The sequence below is a fragment of the Callospermophilus lateralis genome, chromosome 17, assembly GCF_048772815.1.
Source record: "Callospermophilus lateralis isolate mCalLat2 chromosome 17, mCalLat2.hap1, whole genome shotgun sequence".
Classification (NCBI taxonomy): domain Eukaryota; kingdom Metazoa; phylum Chordata; class Mammalia; order Rodentia; family Sciuridae; genus Callospermophilus; species Callospermophilus lateralis.
Window position 1 is genome coordinate 51,183,304 of NC_135321.1, and position 12,962 is coordinate 51,196,265.

At 38.6% G+C, this 12,962-nt stretch overlaps 1 protein-coding gene across 2 annotated transcripts; it reads left to right on the top strand.

The window, feature by feature from the left end:
* Window positions 1-3,083: 3,083 nt before the first annotated feature.
* On the top strand, window positions 3,084-12,352 carry LOC143382945 (myosin regulatory light polypeptide 9). 2 transcript variants are annotated; one of them, XM_076837274.2, is made up of 4 exons: window positions 3,084-3,211; window positions 8,176-8,374; window positions 8,859-9,020; window positions 11,850-12,352. In XM_076837274.2, the coding sequence occupies exons 2-4, from the start codon at window positions 8,191-8,193 to the stop codon at window positions 12,020-12,022; spliced, it is 519 nt and encodes a 172-aa protein (XP_076693389.1). In that variant the 5' UTR covers window positions 3,084-3,211; window positions 8,176-8,190; the 3' UTR covers window positions 12,023-12,352. The 2 variants fall into 2 exon arrangements, with proteins under 2 accessions (XP_076693389.1, XP_076693388.1); XM_076837273.1 differs by lacking the exon at window positions 3,084-3,211 and adding an exon at window positions 6,995-7,139.
* The last annotated feature ends 610 nt before the right edge of the window (window positions 12,353-12,962 follow it).

Below are 12,962 nucleotides of genomic sequence, written 5' to 3' on the forward strand. Positions count from 1 at the left end.
GGTAAAGGTGTGTTGAAGGGTTTTAGCCTGAACAACTAAAAGTAGAATTAGCTTGATGGAAAACAGGTTTTGGAGGTAAAGAAGGGGAGATCAGTTTCAGAGTATGAACATTTAGATGCCTAATTAGACCTCCTCTTGGGGATGTCAAAAGAGCATATAGACGTGAATTTGGAGCTAGAGATACATGCTTGAAAACAATCATGTATTAGCAATATTTAAAGCCATGAGAGTGGATGAGGCCAGCTAGGAAAGGATTGTTGACAGAAATGAGAGGAGATTCAAGCACTGACTCTTAGACTACTAAAAATGACTAAAGAAATTAGGAGGAATTGGCAAAACAGACTGAAGGGTCTCCATCAGGAAATAGGAAATCAAGAGAAGAGAGAGTTTCGAAGGTTGGAGTGATTACTCTGTCAAATGCTATTTGTGGAGTAAGAATTAGCTATGAGGATATGGAGCTCACTGGTGACCTTGATGAAGACCTGTTAGGTGGAGAGGTAGGGAAAAAAGATTTATTCTAGTGGATTTAAGAGGTCATTGGATTTGTACACCCATGTTCATAATAGTACTATGTTCAACATAGGTCTCATTGGGATAAAATCAAGGTGTTGAGAAGACTGTGTTCCTTTCTGGAAGCTCTAGGGGAGAATACATTTTCATCCCTTTTCCAGCTTCCAGAGGCCACCTGCATTCCTTGGCCTTCTTTCTCCAACTTTAAAGCCGACAACATCGCCTCTTTCTGAATATGCTTCCACATAGATCTCTGATTTCTTCTGCCTCCCCACTTATGGAATACATCATATAATCCAATACACAGAGAACCCAATAATGCAGAAGAGGGCAGAATTATTGGTATGACATGAGCAAGAAAATGGAAGAACTGAATTTTTTAGGAACAAGGAAAGTAACTCTCTAGTTTAAATAGGAGAGGTGGGAAAGGACATCTGGGGACAGATGTTAGCTGGTAAGCAGATGTGATGGGTAGGAGCTTGTGGGAGTCATTTATTTTCTCAGTGACTTATGAACAAGTTCATCAGCTGAGAGTGAGGATGAGGCAGAGGGTGTTACAGGTGTGAGAGAGGTTGCAAAACTGACATCTAAGAGAAAAGGAGCGTGAGAGGACTAGCGAAAAACATCATGAGCACCACGGGCCCACTTGAGTCTGTGATCACTACAGTTTGAGTTGAATGATACTCTGTCATTGTTAGCTGTCTTATACATGACACCCTCTATAACTCTGCATCCTTATCTACTAAACCGGCCCACCCCGTCCCAGAGGCAGCAACTGTTTAATTTTAAAACAGGGTAAACCACAGTCCCCACCGCAGACCTAGGCAATGCAATTGCTGTGTAATACCAGTTGATTGAGTAGAAGACAGATAAGACAATTATCTGACACTACAGAAGCAAAAGAAATGTTTCTTTCAAGTTGAGAAGAAAACCGAACTGTCCACTCCCTTATGATCTGAAGGGGTTTTTTTTGCCCCTGAGAGGACACAGGCGGAAGACCATCTTCACGGTGATAGGCCACCACCCAGTGGAGGTGAGATGTACTGCAGGTGCGTGCTCTGCCGCCCAAGACAAATGACAAAAACACAGGGCTGTTTCCTACGGAGCCTTCTGGAGTGCGCACTGCCACTGCTTGCCATTCAGCTGTCTTCTCCTTCCCTCATGAGTCACTAGGGACCCTGTTAAATCCATGGCTTCCCAGGATCTGCCCTTGAAGATTCTGACTCAGTGAGTTGAAGATGTAGCACCCAATTATTTGTATTTTTAAACTAGTACCCCATGAATCTTTTTGTCGAGGAAGTCTAGACAAACAAATCACTTTTGTTTCAGCCATCTACAGAATTGGGGCAATTTCTTTCTCTCAGTGACTTAAGCTTTAAGTTAACTTTGAGTCTCTGTGTGTGTGAGATTACACCACACCCAGCACGGAATGTGTCATTGGGTAATGCTCCCGAGTTCCTTGAAAGCACCTGGATCTTACAAATATTTAGAATATATTACATCGCAGCATTTAGGTATAATCTTCCATTTCATTTCAGATTAATGAATCAAGTCAGAGTCAGCTTTGAAGGCGAAGACCACAGGGTAACCCCAAACTTCAGAACTGTGTAGGTTACAAGAACCAAACTAGTCACTGGACCTTAGTGCCAGGGTGATGGGCTGAGTGTTCCCGGATCCAACACAATAGGTTCACCGATGAGGTCAGAAAGCTGAGTAACAAGAGGCATTGTTAAGAAGCCGGACTAGACAAAGAGAGCTGAGAAAAAAATAGATCCAACTTTATATTCCTATTTCCACCAAGCTGCAAGTCTTCATTATAGGAAGAGGTGAGGCAAGAGTCACCTTCCTGCCTTCCTCGGGCTCTCCTTGTTAATCATGGTCAGAGGAGAAAATAACAGCTACAGTTTCTTAAGAGGGAGGAAATCTTCAGCCACTCATGACCTTAGGAAGTCCGTCAAGAGTCAAAAAGAAAAATAGGCACTTGGCTTGGGGCCCTTAGGACTTCACAATGTTTCTCCTTGTGTGGAAGGGATGGACTCTTCATAGAACACTGCATAAAGTGACCAAATAGCCCGCAAGGGTCCGTTCAAGGGCTTCACGCACAGCCACGAGAAGTGGCCGCGGAAACAGACACCGCGGGGCTCAAGGCAGCCCCTACGCAGGCGCACTAGAGCCCAGAGGGAGCAGCCGGGCCCTTGGGGGCGGAGCAAGGGCTAGTCACGTGGGCCGCGTGCCCTCTCGACGATTTCCCTACAAGGACTTAGGCTGTAGGACCCCGCCCCTCGCCGTGTCCTGGAATGTGCCGAGAGGCAAAGCCACAGGACAGACCCAACCATACGCAGACAAGAGAGGGGGGAATAGGAACACTTTCAATCAAGTAGAGATACACCAAAGACGGAGGCTCAGTAATCAGACCGAGCGAGCCATTACACGTTCCGTTATGTTTCAAGTCCCTTTCTTTATGCTTCCTACCGGTGCACTGGGTCAGTATTTCGCCGGCTGACCACCCTAGTAACTTCCCTCCTAGGCGCCTTTCCATTAAGTCGAGCCCACTTAGTGGGCAGAGAATGGTGACTGTGCTTCCTTCCGGTTTGCTAAGCGGAGACCGGAAGTGTTGGTTTTCACAGGCTCTGGGGCAGAAAGGTGGTGATAGAGGCAGCGAGGGATTCGCTAAGGTGCTTGGTTCTCGTGGCTGTGTAGGGTGAGTGATGCTCGCGGTCGGGCGCGTGAGGCCGGTTCCTGGGGCCCATCTCCGCGGGGCCGCGGGGAGGGCAGCGGCGCTCCGCCGTGGGATCCCGGCGCCCAGAGCGCACCTGGGCAGGTGTGCCAGCCGATCCCGGGTTTTCAGTCCAGCGGCGGAGTCGAGGGCCGCGGCCAGAAGTGGCCCAGATGCCAAACTTCGCTCCTGTGCTGAAACTTGTATCTCGGAAAATGTGGCATAGCTTGCTGGCGCCTAAAGCTTGGGTGTCTGCCGGGCCCGCGAAACCCGAACCCGGCAGAGCTGACTCTGGGATCTAAGTTTAGTTTCTAACGTAAACTTGCCCGATTCCAGGGAGTTTGCGCTAAAATCGTGGCCCTCCCCGCCCAGCCCCCCGTCCTCCCTCCGGTTGCAGCTGTTGTTTAGGAGGAATAACCAACTCAAATCGCAGCTCGATGTCCATTTCTGTAATTAGAACATTTTTTTTCTAATTATAATGATATTTGGCAGAGAGGAGTTGTTGGGGTTTAGTTTGCAGCTTAAGGGAAAACCCCCAAATGACAATTTCCCTTTAGGGTGGAGACACTGGGCTAAGTCAGTGTTTCCTTTGTAAGTAGTTTAGTAGGTATACGAAAGCATATGCCAGTTCTTTAGAGAGCTTCAGAAAAGAAATGTGGGTTCAATTAAGATTTTAACATTTTTAAGTAAGAAGTTTTATTTCTAAAGATGAAGAAGGCAAGTGTTGATTAAAATTACTGGTGTTTGTTTTGTGTTCTGAAAGTCCTTTGATAAGAGTTAACCAGAAAAGCATTTTATTTTAGAAAGAGACTTTACTGCCAAATCACCCCTGACAACTAATTGTCTTTGTCAAGTGGCAAGAACTTTTGGGTGTGGCAGTCGAAGAGAACTTTTCTGACTTCCAACCGGAAGTTTTTGTAAGAAACGAAAACTTGGTTTAGCTGGAACGGAAAAACCAAACTTGCAAATATACTTTTAAAAAACTGGGTTAGCACCAAAAAATAAATCTCTTAGTTTGAAAAAAAAAAAAAAAGTGCTCCAAGATATGAGATATATGATCTGGATTTTCACACTCTGCAGTTTTAAGATAGGAAATTTTCATCAAAGGTTATAGTACATTTCCCAGAGTATTCTTAATATAAGTGTTAGTTCTATAGAAAAAGTTTCTAGATTATTTTACATTTATTATCGCTGTAGAAATGCAGAACTCCAAAATTGTAACTATTAGTCACACTTTATAGATTTTTACATGGTTTTCAAAAATATTTAGATACCATCATTTCTAGAAAATCTGAAAGATTCTGTTGCCCTTGGTGTTTGGGGAAAGTGTGTTTGAAGATCTCTGCTCTCTGGTTCTCCTCCTACCTCATGGTCTTGTCTAACATCTTAAGCATTTTTGGCACACCTTCTTTTGTCTTGGCTACTACTGATTGTCCTTACTATCTTCTTGATCACCCTTGACTCCCCAGTCATTCCTGAAATCCTCATGGATATTAAAGAAGGCTGTTTTACAAATCTCCCTGCTTTTAAAATTTCACACAACAAATACCACTTCCGGCCAAAATTCTTTTTAAATATTTCCAAAATAAGGACTCAGCTTTACAAGTAAGGATCCTTATGATTTGGAAATCTCAAGTGCTTCCCATCCATCCTAAATAAAGAAAACATGTACTGGTGTATGAAGTATTTTCAAATTTATTTTACCCTAACTTTCTAGACTGACACAGAGGTGTGCATTTCTAAAAGACTTGTTGCCTAAAGAGTTACAGCCTCACTTGTTTGAGGGTTAGTAAAATGGACAGCAAACCAGAATCATAGCAAAGCGGAAACACAATATCAAAGAGGATGATCTTGATCACAGCAGTGGTTTGATTCCCTCCACCTGTGTTTATTTTAGCCATGCTTTTAGTTTGGAAGGAAAAAACAAACCAGTTTCCTTATTTTGGAATAAGGACTGTGAATCTGAACAACTCCTTGCTGCAAGGCTTCAGGTTCCTGGTGGGAGATAAACTCATAGATCAGAATCAATTTCCTTGAAAAAGTTAAAACCCAAGTAGTAACTTGGGCAACATGACACTCAGTTTTGGTAGAATTAACTGCCTTAATTGTTAGAATTAAAACTAACACCGAAATCTCTTTAACAATATTTCATAGCCTGCAAGTTATACTCATGGTTTTTCAAAGTCTTACCTCTATCCAATCTTTTAGAAATACACACATTTTTTTCTGAACTCAACAGTACTTGATAGTCATGTGCCACCTTATGGATTATTTTTCATTTTTATCACGTTATTTTAACTTTTAGAGTCATACCTCTGGGATGAAAACTATGTGACCCATTTTGCAAGTTGAACCAATCATTTCATTTTTTATAGTTGCCTCCCCAACTATATTTTAAGCTCCTTGCAGGTAGGACATGTGCCTTACATTTCTTAACTAGTATTCAGCCCTAATGATACTTGATGCACAGTAGTATGATTAACTGATCATAGTAGGGTTGATAAGATTAACTGTTGAATGATCTAAAGTTCTCTATGAGACCATTGTCTGTGCTGACCAAAAAAACAAAAACAACACCTTTAGAACTATTTTTTTTTGGCAGTATTGAGGATTGAACACAGGGATGCTCTACCACTGAGCTTCATCCTCATCCCTTTTTATCTTGTATTTTGAGATAGGGTCTTGCTAAGTTGTCCAGGCTGTCCTTAAACTTGCCATCCTTCTTGCCTCAGTCTTCTGAGTTTCTGGGATTATAGGCATGTACCACCTGCAAGGTTTACCTTTTAAATTATTTTATGATGCATGTACATATTCAAAAAATGCATGATTAAAAAAATAGAAAATACTCAAAAATTTTAAAACTATTTATCTATTACTTTACAACCCAACCTAAGTAATTTAAAAAGGTATCTAGATGACCCCCATCAGCATATTTTGTAGATTAACCATTTGACTTATAATTCTCATTGGTCTTTGTTCTTAAAATAACTGACATTTTTGCATCATTAGAGAAAGACAATGTTGTCATACCAAACAGACTATTTTTAAAGATGGGCTTTGGCTTGCAAAGGCATGGCATACCTAAAATATTAAAGCGGTGTGGACTGGTAAGTGCATGCCATTCATTGGGTCTTGACCACTTGTGCCAAGTCCTTGAGTACATTTAAGAGACAGAGGAATAATATACTCCATAAATTTTTCTAGTTTTTAAACAACATTTAGAATGGAAGGCGAAAATACAATTCTGTACAGTTTAAAGATTTACAGTCTCCCCCCACAAAAGTATTAAGCAGAAAGAAAATATGCATTCAAGAATGCTTACATGGGTCATGAAAAGTACCTTCATAAAGAAGTGATAAAAGGAAATTCAGGAGGAACATAAATTTCTATGCTGTGTATGGTATATTTTCCCAGTAATACATTCCAGTGTATTGCAAGGAGAGCTATATTGGATGGGCTGGAATTTGTGACTACCCTTTATGGAATTCGGAACTAAAATCTAAAAAGAGATTCAGTTAAAAATAATACAAGTAGAGCTTTTCTAATTATTTCCATAATTGAATTTAGTCTGGGTGATATAGTTCAATCAAGGAAAGAATGTAAAAAATAACATTTTAAACCCATAGGAAGCATTATATTCCAAGGGTCACTTTGAGTGCTGAGATCTAGGTAGCAGTTCATTCTTTGCAGTCCACAGACTTATTTTTAGAGCAAGGGCATAGTGTTTTGCCACATCATTGCTAAATGTTGTTTTCAGAACGTAAGCTTTAAAATTGTTATCCTGGTCAGAGAGTGAAATCAGTAGGGCCTATTTTAGACCTGCTCAGAAGAATATAACTCAATACAGTGTCTTACTCTTGCTGATCAGAGGTTTTGCAGACTACCTTCTCAACCACATCACCTCTAAAGGATGGTACAGTAGAATTTTATCTGATGACTATGGGATTTGTAGCTTCAAATAAATATTATAGTCTTTTAAAAATGGAGTGTTGAAAGGAAAATTGCCTTTTCATTTTATGTATTAGACATTAGTTTTAACTTAAATTTTGTAGGGATAAATTTTGGTTATTAGAAAGCAAAAGGTAATCTCTGTGCTTTTTAAGATGTTCTCTAAAACTTAAACTAAATTTAAAATCTTTAAGCTTTAAAAAAATGTACTCTGATTTGTTTAGATGTTTTAGTAATATCAATGGTTTAATATGGCTCTAATGCAAGAAACTGGTTTGAACGGAGAGTAATGTTTATAGAAGTTAATTATAGGTGGATTAACTTCAGTTTTCTATTTTTTCCCATTATCTTTTCAACAAAATGTTTCTTGAACTATTTTGGATCCAGAAATGAAGGTGCACTGAGAAATGTTAGTTGAATGTGTTCCACCACTCAGTCTCCCTTTTTTCTTACTTTCTGTCCACTATAGAATGAGACCTTTAGGTGGACCTACTAAAGATGAATTAGTATTTCTCAGCACCTCCATAGAACTATACCTAAGTTTTTTTGGTTTGTTTCTTATTCTTACATTGTTATTAAATGTTATAAATATTAGTGTTATGGTTATCAGTTGTTAGGTTATCCAGCAGTATTGGGGATATGTAATTTTGTTGAAATGCTTTTATAAAAATTCATGATTTTAAGGGTAATGTCTATAGAAGTTAATTATAGGTGAATTAACTTCAGTCTTCTATATTTTTCCATTATCCTTTCAACAAAATGTTCATTGAACCAAGTCTTTTTTTTTTTTTTTAATTTAGTTTGGTTCTTTGAGTAATGGTTTTGATAAGTTGAGAGATTTTTTACCAAGTGATATTCTCCTGCTGCAGACACATCTCTAAGTAACTAAAACATATCAGGAAGGTCAATTCAGTTTATTTTTGCTAGACATTGTTTTTATTCAAACTTAAATAATTTTGGATGTTGGTTTTGTTTTTCTTGAATTTCCCTTCTTAAATTAGGATTCAACCACCACCATGTCAAGCAAAAGGGCAAAGACCAAGACCACCAAGAAGCGCCCTCAACGCGCAACATCCAATGTATTTGCCATGTTTGACCAATCACAGATTCAGGAATTCAAAGAGGCCTTCAACATGATTGACCAGAACAGAGATGGTTTCATTGACAAGGAAGATTTGCATGATATGCTTGCCTCACTGGGTAATGCTCAGTTTTACTATTAATATATTGAGTAGAATTTCCATGATGCTTTTCATGTTTATTTCATGATTCTTAAAGCTCTGTGAAGCCAGTTTAATGTCTGTTAGATTCAAATAAAGTCCCACATGGACACCTGCAGATTATTATTCCTGTCTCAGAATTGGAGTGGGTGCCTGCAGATTATTATTCCTGTCTCAGAATTGGGGTGGGCGCCACGTGTGTATGTTGGTGGGAGACACACTGGTCTTGAGTATGAAGCAGTACTATTCTTTCTAACATCCTAATGGAATATTTACAGTCTCCAAATTCTTAATTTAGGCTGTATTCATTCCAAAGACTTTTTCTCTAAAAAGTTTGCTGTCATGAATGCAAACAACAAACTGTTTTTTCTTGTCAAAATGTTTACTATGATTAATAGCTGATATGCTTCATTGTATACTTGAAATTATGATCCTCTCTTCTTTTTATTTTTGTTGTTGTTTAGGGAAGAATCCCACTGATGAATACCTGGATGCCATGATGAATGAGGCTCCAGGACCCATCAATTTCACCATGTTCCTCACCATGTTTGGTGAGAAGTTAAATGGCACAGATCCTGAAGATGTCATTAGAAATGCTTTTGCTTGCTTTGATGAAGAAGCTACTGGTAAGTCAGAGGTAATCTTTAATTACAAAGTGATTTAATTTTTAGTTATAATACCTGAAATATAAAATAACCTAAAATGTGATGAAACCTTTAGGTTTATACTACCCCTACTTTTTTGGACAGGGTTTTCCTGGAGTGCCTTTAACGCTTATTATACTCTCTTTCCTTAAATATTAGTAATTTATAAAATTTCATAGGTTGTATTTGAGATATCTTTGGGAAACTTGGGTTACCTCTTACTAAAATGTTAATTCCAGAGGGTTAGGTTCCCCGTAAATGTGTGTAGGATGAATAACTTTGGCGAGAACAATCTTGTGTAAAGTATATATTTGCCACAGTCTGTGGCACCAGTACAAACCTGTTTGCTTACCAGGGATCTCTGAACTCTAAAATCTTCTAAATCTGCTAACTTCTTTTTAAAAATAAACCAAGCAGGGTTTATTCTCTGGAATCAGACTACTGGATTTCAGGTTCCTCGTCTGCAACACATAATAGCTGTCTAATTTTGTGCCATCTACTTAGCTTCTCTAAGCCTTGGTTTTCTTTCTTTTTCTTTTTCTTTTTAAATGTTTTCTTAGTTGTAGATGGACATAATAACTTTATTTTATTTGTTTATTTGTATGTGGTGCCAGGGATTAAACCCAGTGCCTCACACATGCTAGGCAAGCACTCCACCACTGAGCCATAACCCTGGTCTTGGTTTTCTTTTTTTTTGAAATGGGCATTAATATTACATACCTCATAGGGTGGTTGTGAGGACTAAATGAGGAAGTAGGACAGTGTGCATACTGACTAGCATAGAGTTGACTCTCAAAAAAACAATGCATTAATTGCATAAATGTTTGATCCTTTGGCAGAAGTACATATAAGATAAAACACAAAGGGAATATTTTCCAAGATTCCCAATCATGGAGGAGAAACATTGCTTAGACTAGTTTCAGTGCTGGGTGGTAGTTTGGGCCTGCTGATGCCAGCATTGTCTCCTCACTCTGGCTTCCAAGGCTCCCCACAGTATGGTTGCTTTCTGCCTTCTCAAGGCACCCTCCACTCTTGTATTGTCTCCCTAACTTCTTTCCAAACACATTTATGCTTTGTTATGCTGACTTTCATAATTTCTTCCCCTGCCTTTCTTACCATACCACCTCTTCTTTCTGCATTTACAATGAAGATTCTTAATTTATTTCTGGAAGGAGTAGAATGTAGGAAGAATATAGGCAGAGGAGGCTTACCTTTTTGACTCCTGAAGACACCCATGTATTGTTTGAATTTATTGTGAGCAGTTTCTACTTTTTTAATGGAAGAAAAAAAATTGTAAAAGAAGAAAAGGTTTTATGTGTTTTTCATACCCATCTCAATGGTCTCATCCTTTATGGAGCCTTGCCTGTGATTTCTTACTATTTTTTCCTGGCTCCCAGGAAAGCAAAAAGCTTCTCCATTCCTTGTATGTATCTGTATCTCTTTTGTGGCACACACACTATTTGGCTTTATATTTTAGTTGTGTACTTGTTCCCAATAATTACAATTTCTTCCCACTTCCAGAGTAATTGCTCTTTGCCTTAAAAAGTATTTTATTCCCATCTTTGTAGCCCTGTCTAGCCCTTGCACACAGTAGATAATTAGTTATGGAATAGTTGAATGACTTGGCTGGAGATGAGAATTTATTTCCACAAAGCTAAAATTCCAAAATAATGCCAATATAAGAAAGTAAATCATAGGTGGCATTTGGGAATTTGTTTCTGTGTTTTATATTTACAAGTATTTATGTATTTATTGTTTTAGGCAGGCAGGGTCTGTCTCTTTCTTAAGAGTCTCTCTATGTTGCTCAAACTAACCTTAAACTAACAGTCCTCTTGCCCTACTTAGTCTTCTGAGTAGCTGAAACTATAGATACTATGCCCAGCTAAGCAGGCAGGTTTTATGAAAACCTTTGTATCAAAAACGCACAAGTAACTGGGCATGATGGCACATGCCTGTAATCCCAGCTACTTGGGGGAGCTGAGGCAGAAGGATCACAAGTTTGATGCAGACCTCTGCAACATAGGAAAACCCTGTCTCAAAATAAAAAACAAAAGGCTGGGGTTGTAGCTCAGTGATAGAGCATCTCTGGATTCAACCCCCCAGTAGTGGTTATGTGCACATGCACACACATATACACAAAACCCAGAGTAAAAAACATACCTTTCAGCTCACCCTTCACATCCCAATTACCTAATACAGGGTCAGTGACATACTTTATGCACCAGTATTTATTCCATGTTTTTGCACATTCTAGGTTTGGCCATGTTTGTTATCATTATAAGTTAGATTTGTAAACATTAAAATTTTCCTTTCACATGTGAGAAAACCAAAGAGGTAAAGTGTAATACCTGAAATAATATAGCTTGTTAAACTGGGCTTTAGGACTCCACTATTCTTTCAACTAAAGTATTTTTATTGATGTTCATGATGCGGTATTGATTTTAATGTGGCAGGTGACCGCTATTTGCCTGTAGCATAGGCATGACCATTCATGCCATTTCAAGGAGCCATGAGGCCTAGTTTCATTACTCACATCATATTACTTTTGTTTAGGCATAGGTTTAGTTTCTATTATAAAGAGATCAGAAGAAGGATGTGGAGGCAGGTTAATAGAGCAGTGCTGCGAAGCAGCTGGATATTTTTCTAGGCACCTGTCTGCTGAGGTTGTCAAAAGCAGGTGGAAACCCCATATCTAATTTATTTGTGTCTTTACAGTTTCTTAACTTAAAGAGTATGTGTAGTCAAGTGTAGATAGGCCTTGTAATTAGTCTCAGTAGTACGTATACTGATCCCCTGTTCTTTATTCTCTAGGCACCATTCAGGAGGATTACCTGAGAGAGCTGCTGACTACCATGGGTGATCGGTTTACAGATGAGGAAGTGGACGAGCTGTACAGAGAAGCCCCTATTGACAAAAAGGGGAATTTCAATTACATTGAGTTCACGCGCATCCTTAAACATGGAGCAAAAGACAAAGATGACTGAAAAGATCTTCAAATTCCAGCCAAATGTTCCTTGTTGCCACTTTGGGTATTTCTGAGATTTTTCTCTTAGAGCCTATTGCATGCCTTTTAGCTTTACAGCTTTTGCCTTTCTTGTTTTGTATTTATTCTCAGCCATTTTGAGGCTCATGTATCTTTATAATCAGACTGGAAATGGGACTTTTTGTCATTTTCAGAATAGAAAATTGGGTAATTTAAGTTACCATTGCCCTCACCCCCAATAACTGCAGTCTACACAGAGTCAATATATTTTTTCAGAGAAAGTTATTCACTCAATTTTTTCTGAACCATGATTAAACTTTATGATAAAATACTGACTTGTTTTAACTTATTATTTATCAAAATTGGCTTTTGTTAGTTTTAGTTTTATGTTTCAAAGAAAGTTGGAAAAGGTAAATCCCAAAAAATGATAGGCTTGTCAGACCCCTCTTGTACTCCCTTTGGTTTTCCTAACAGTCCTATCTTCTCTACATTCGTTTTCTCCTCCCAAGGAAGTATAATTTTAACTGCCCTAATCAGGTTTCCTGCACTTTGTCTTCCAGTTTTTAAAATAATTTCCTGTAGGAATTTGTATATAGTGACACTATAGTAACTTTAAGTTCTTAAGTTTGATGTATCTGTTTTATGTGTCCTCACTTTATCTTCTAAGTTTTTGTACATTATTTTATGTCATTTAAAAATAGACTAGGTAACTGAGCATAATTTTCATTTGTCCTATTTTTAAAAACTATTTTAGTTCAAAAGAGTCTATGGAATGCTTTTATCAAAAGACAGATTTCTGTGTTGTATTTCAAGCTGTTTAAAATACAATATAGTATTTTTTATTGTATATGGTTTTTCTTTACTATAGCAACCCCAATTGAAAGACCATGTTTGTTTATGCAGAGATTCATCATGAGTCCATTTATAAATTTTAGACATTC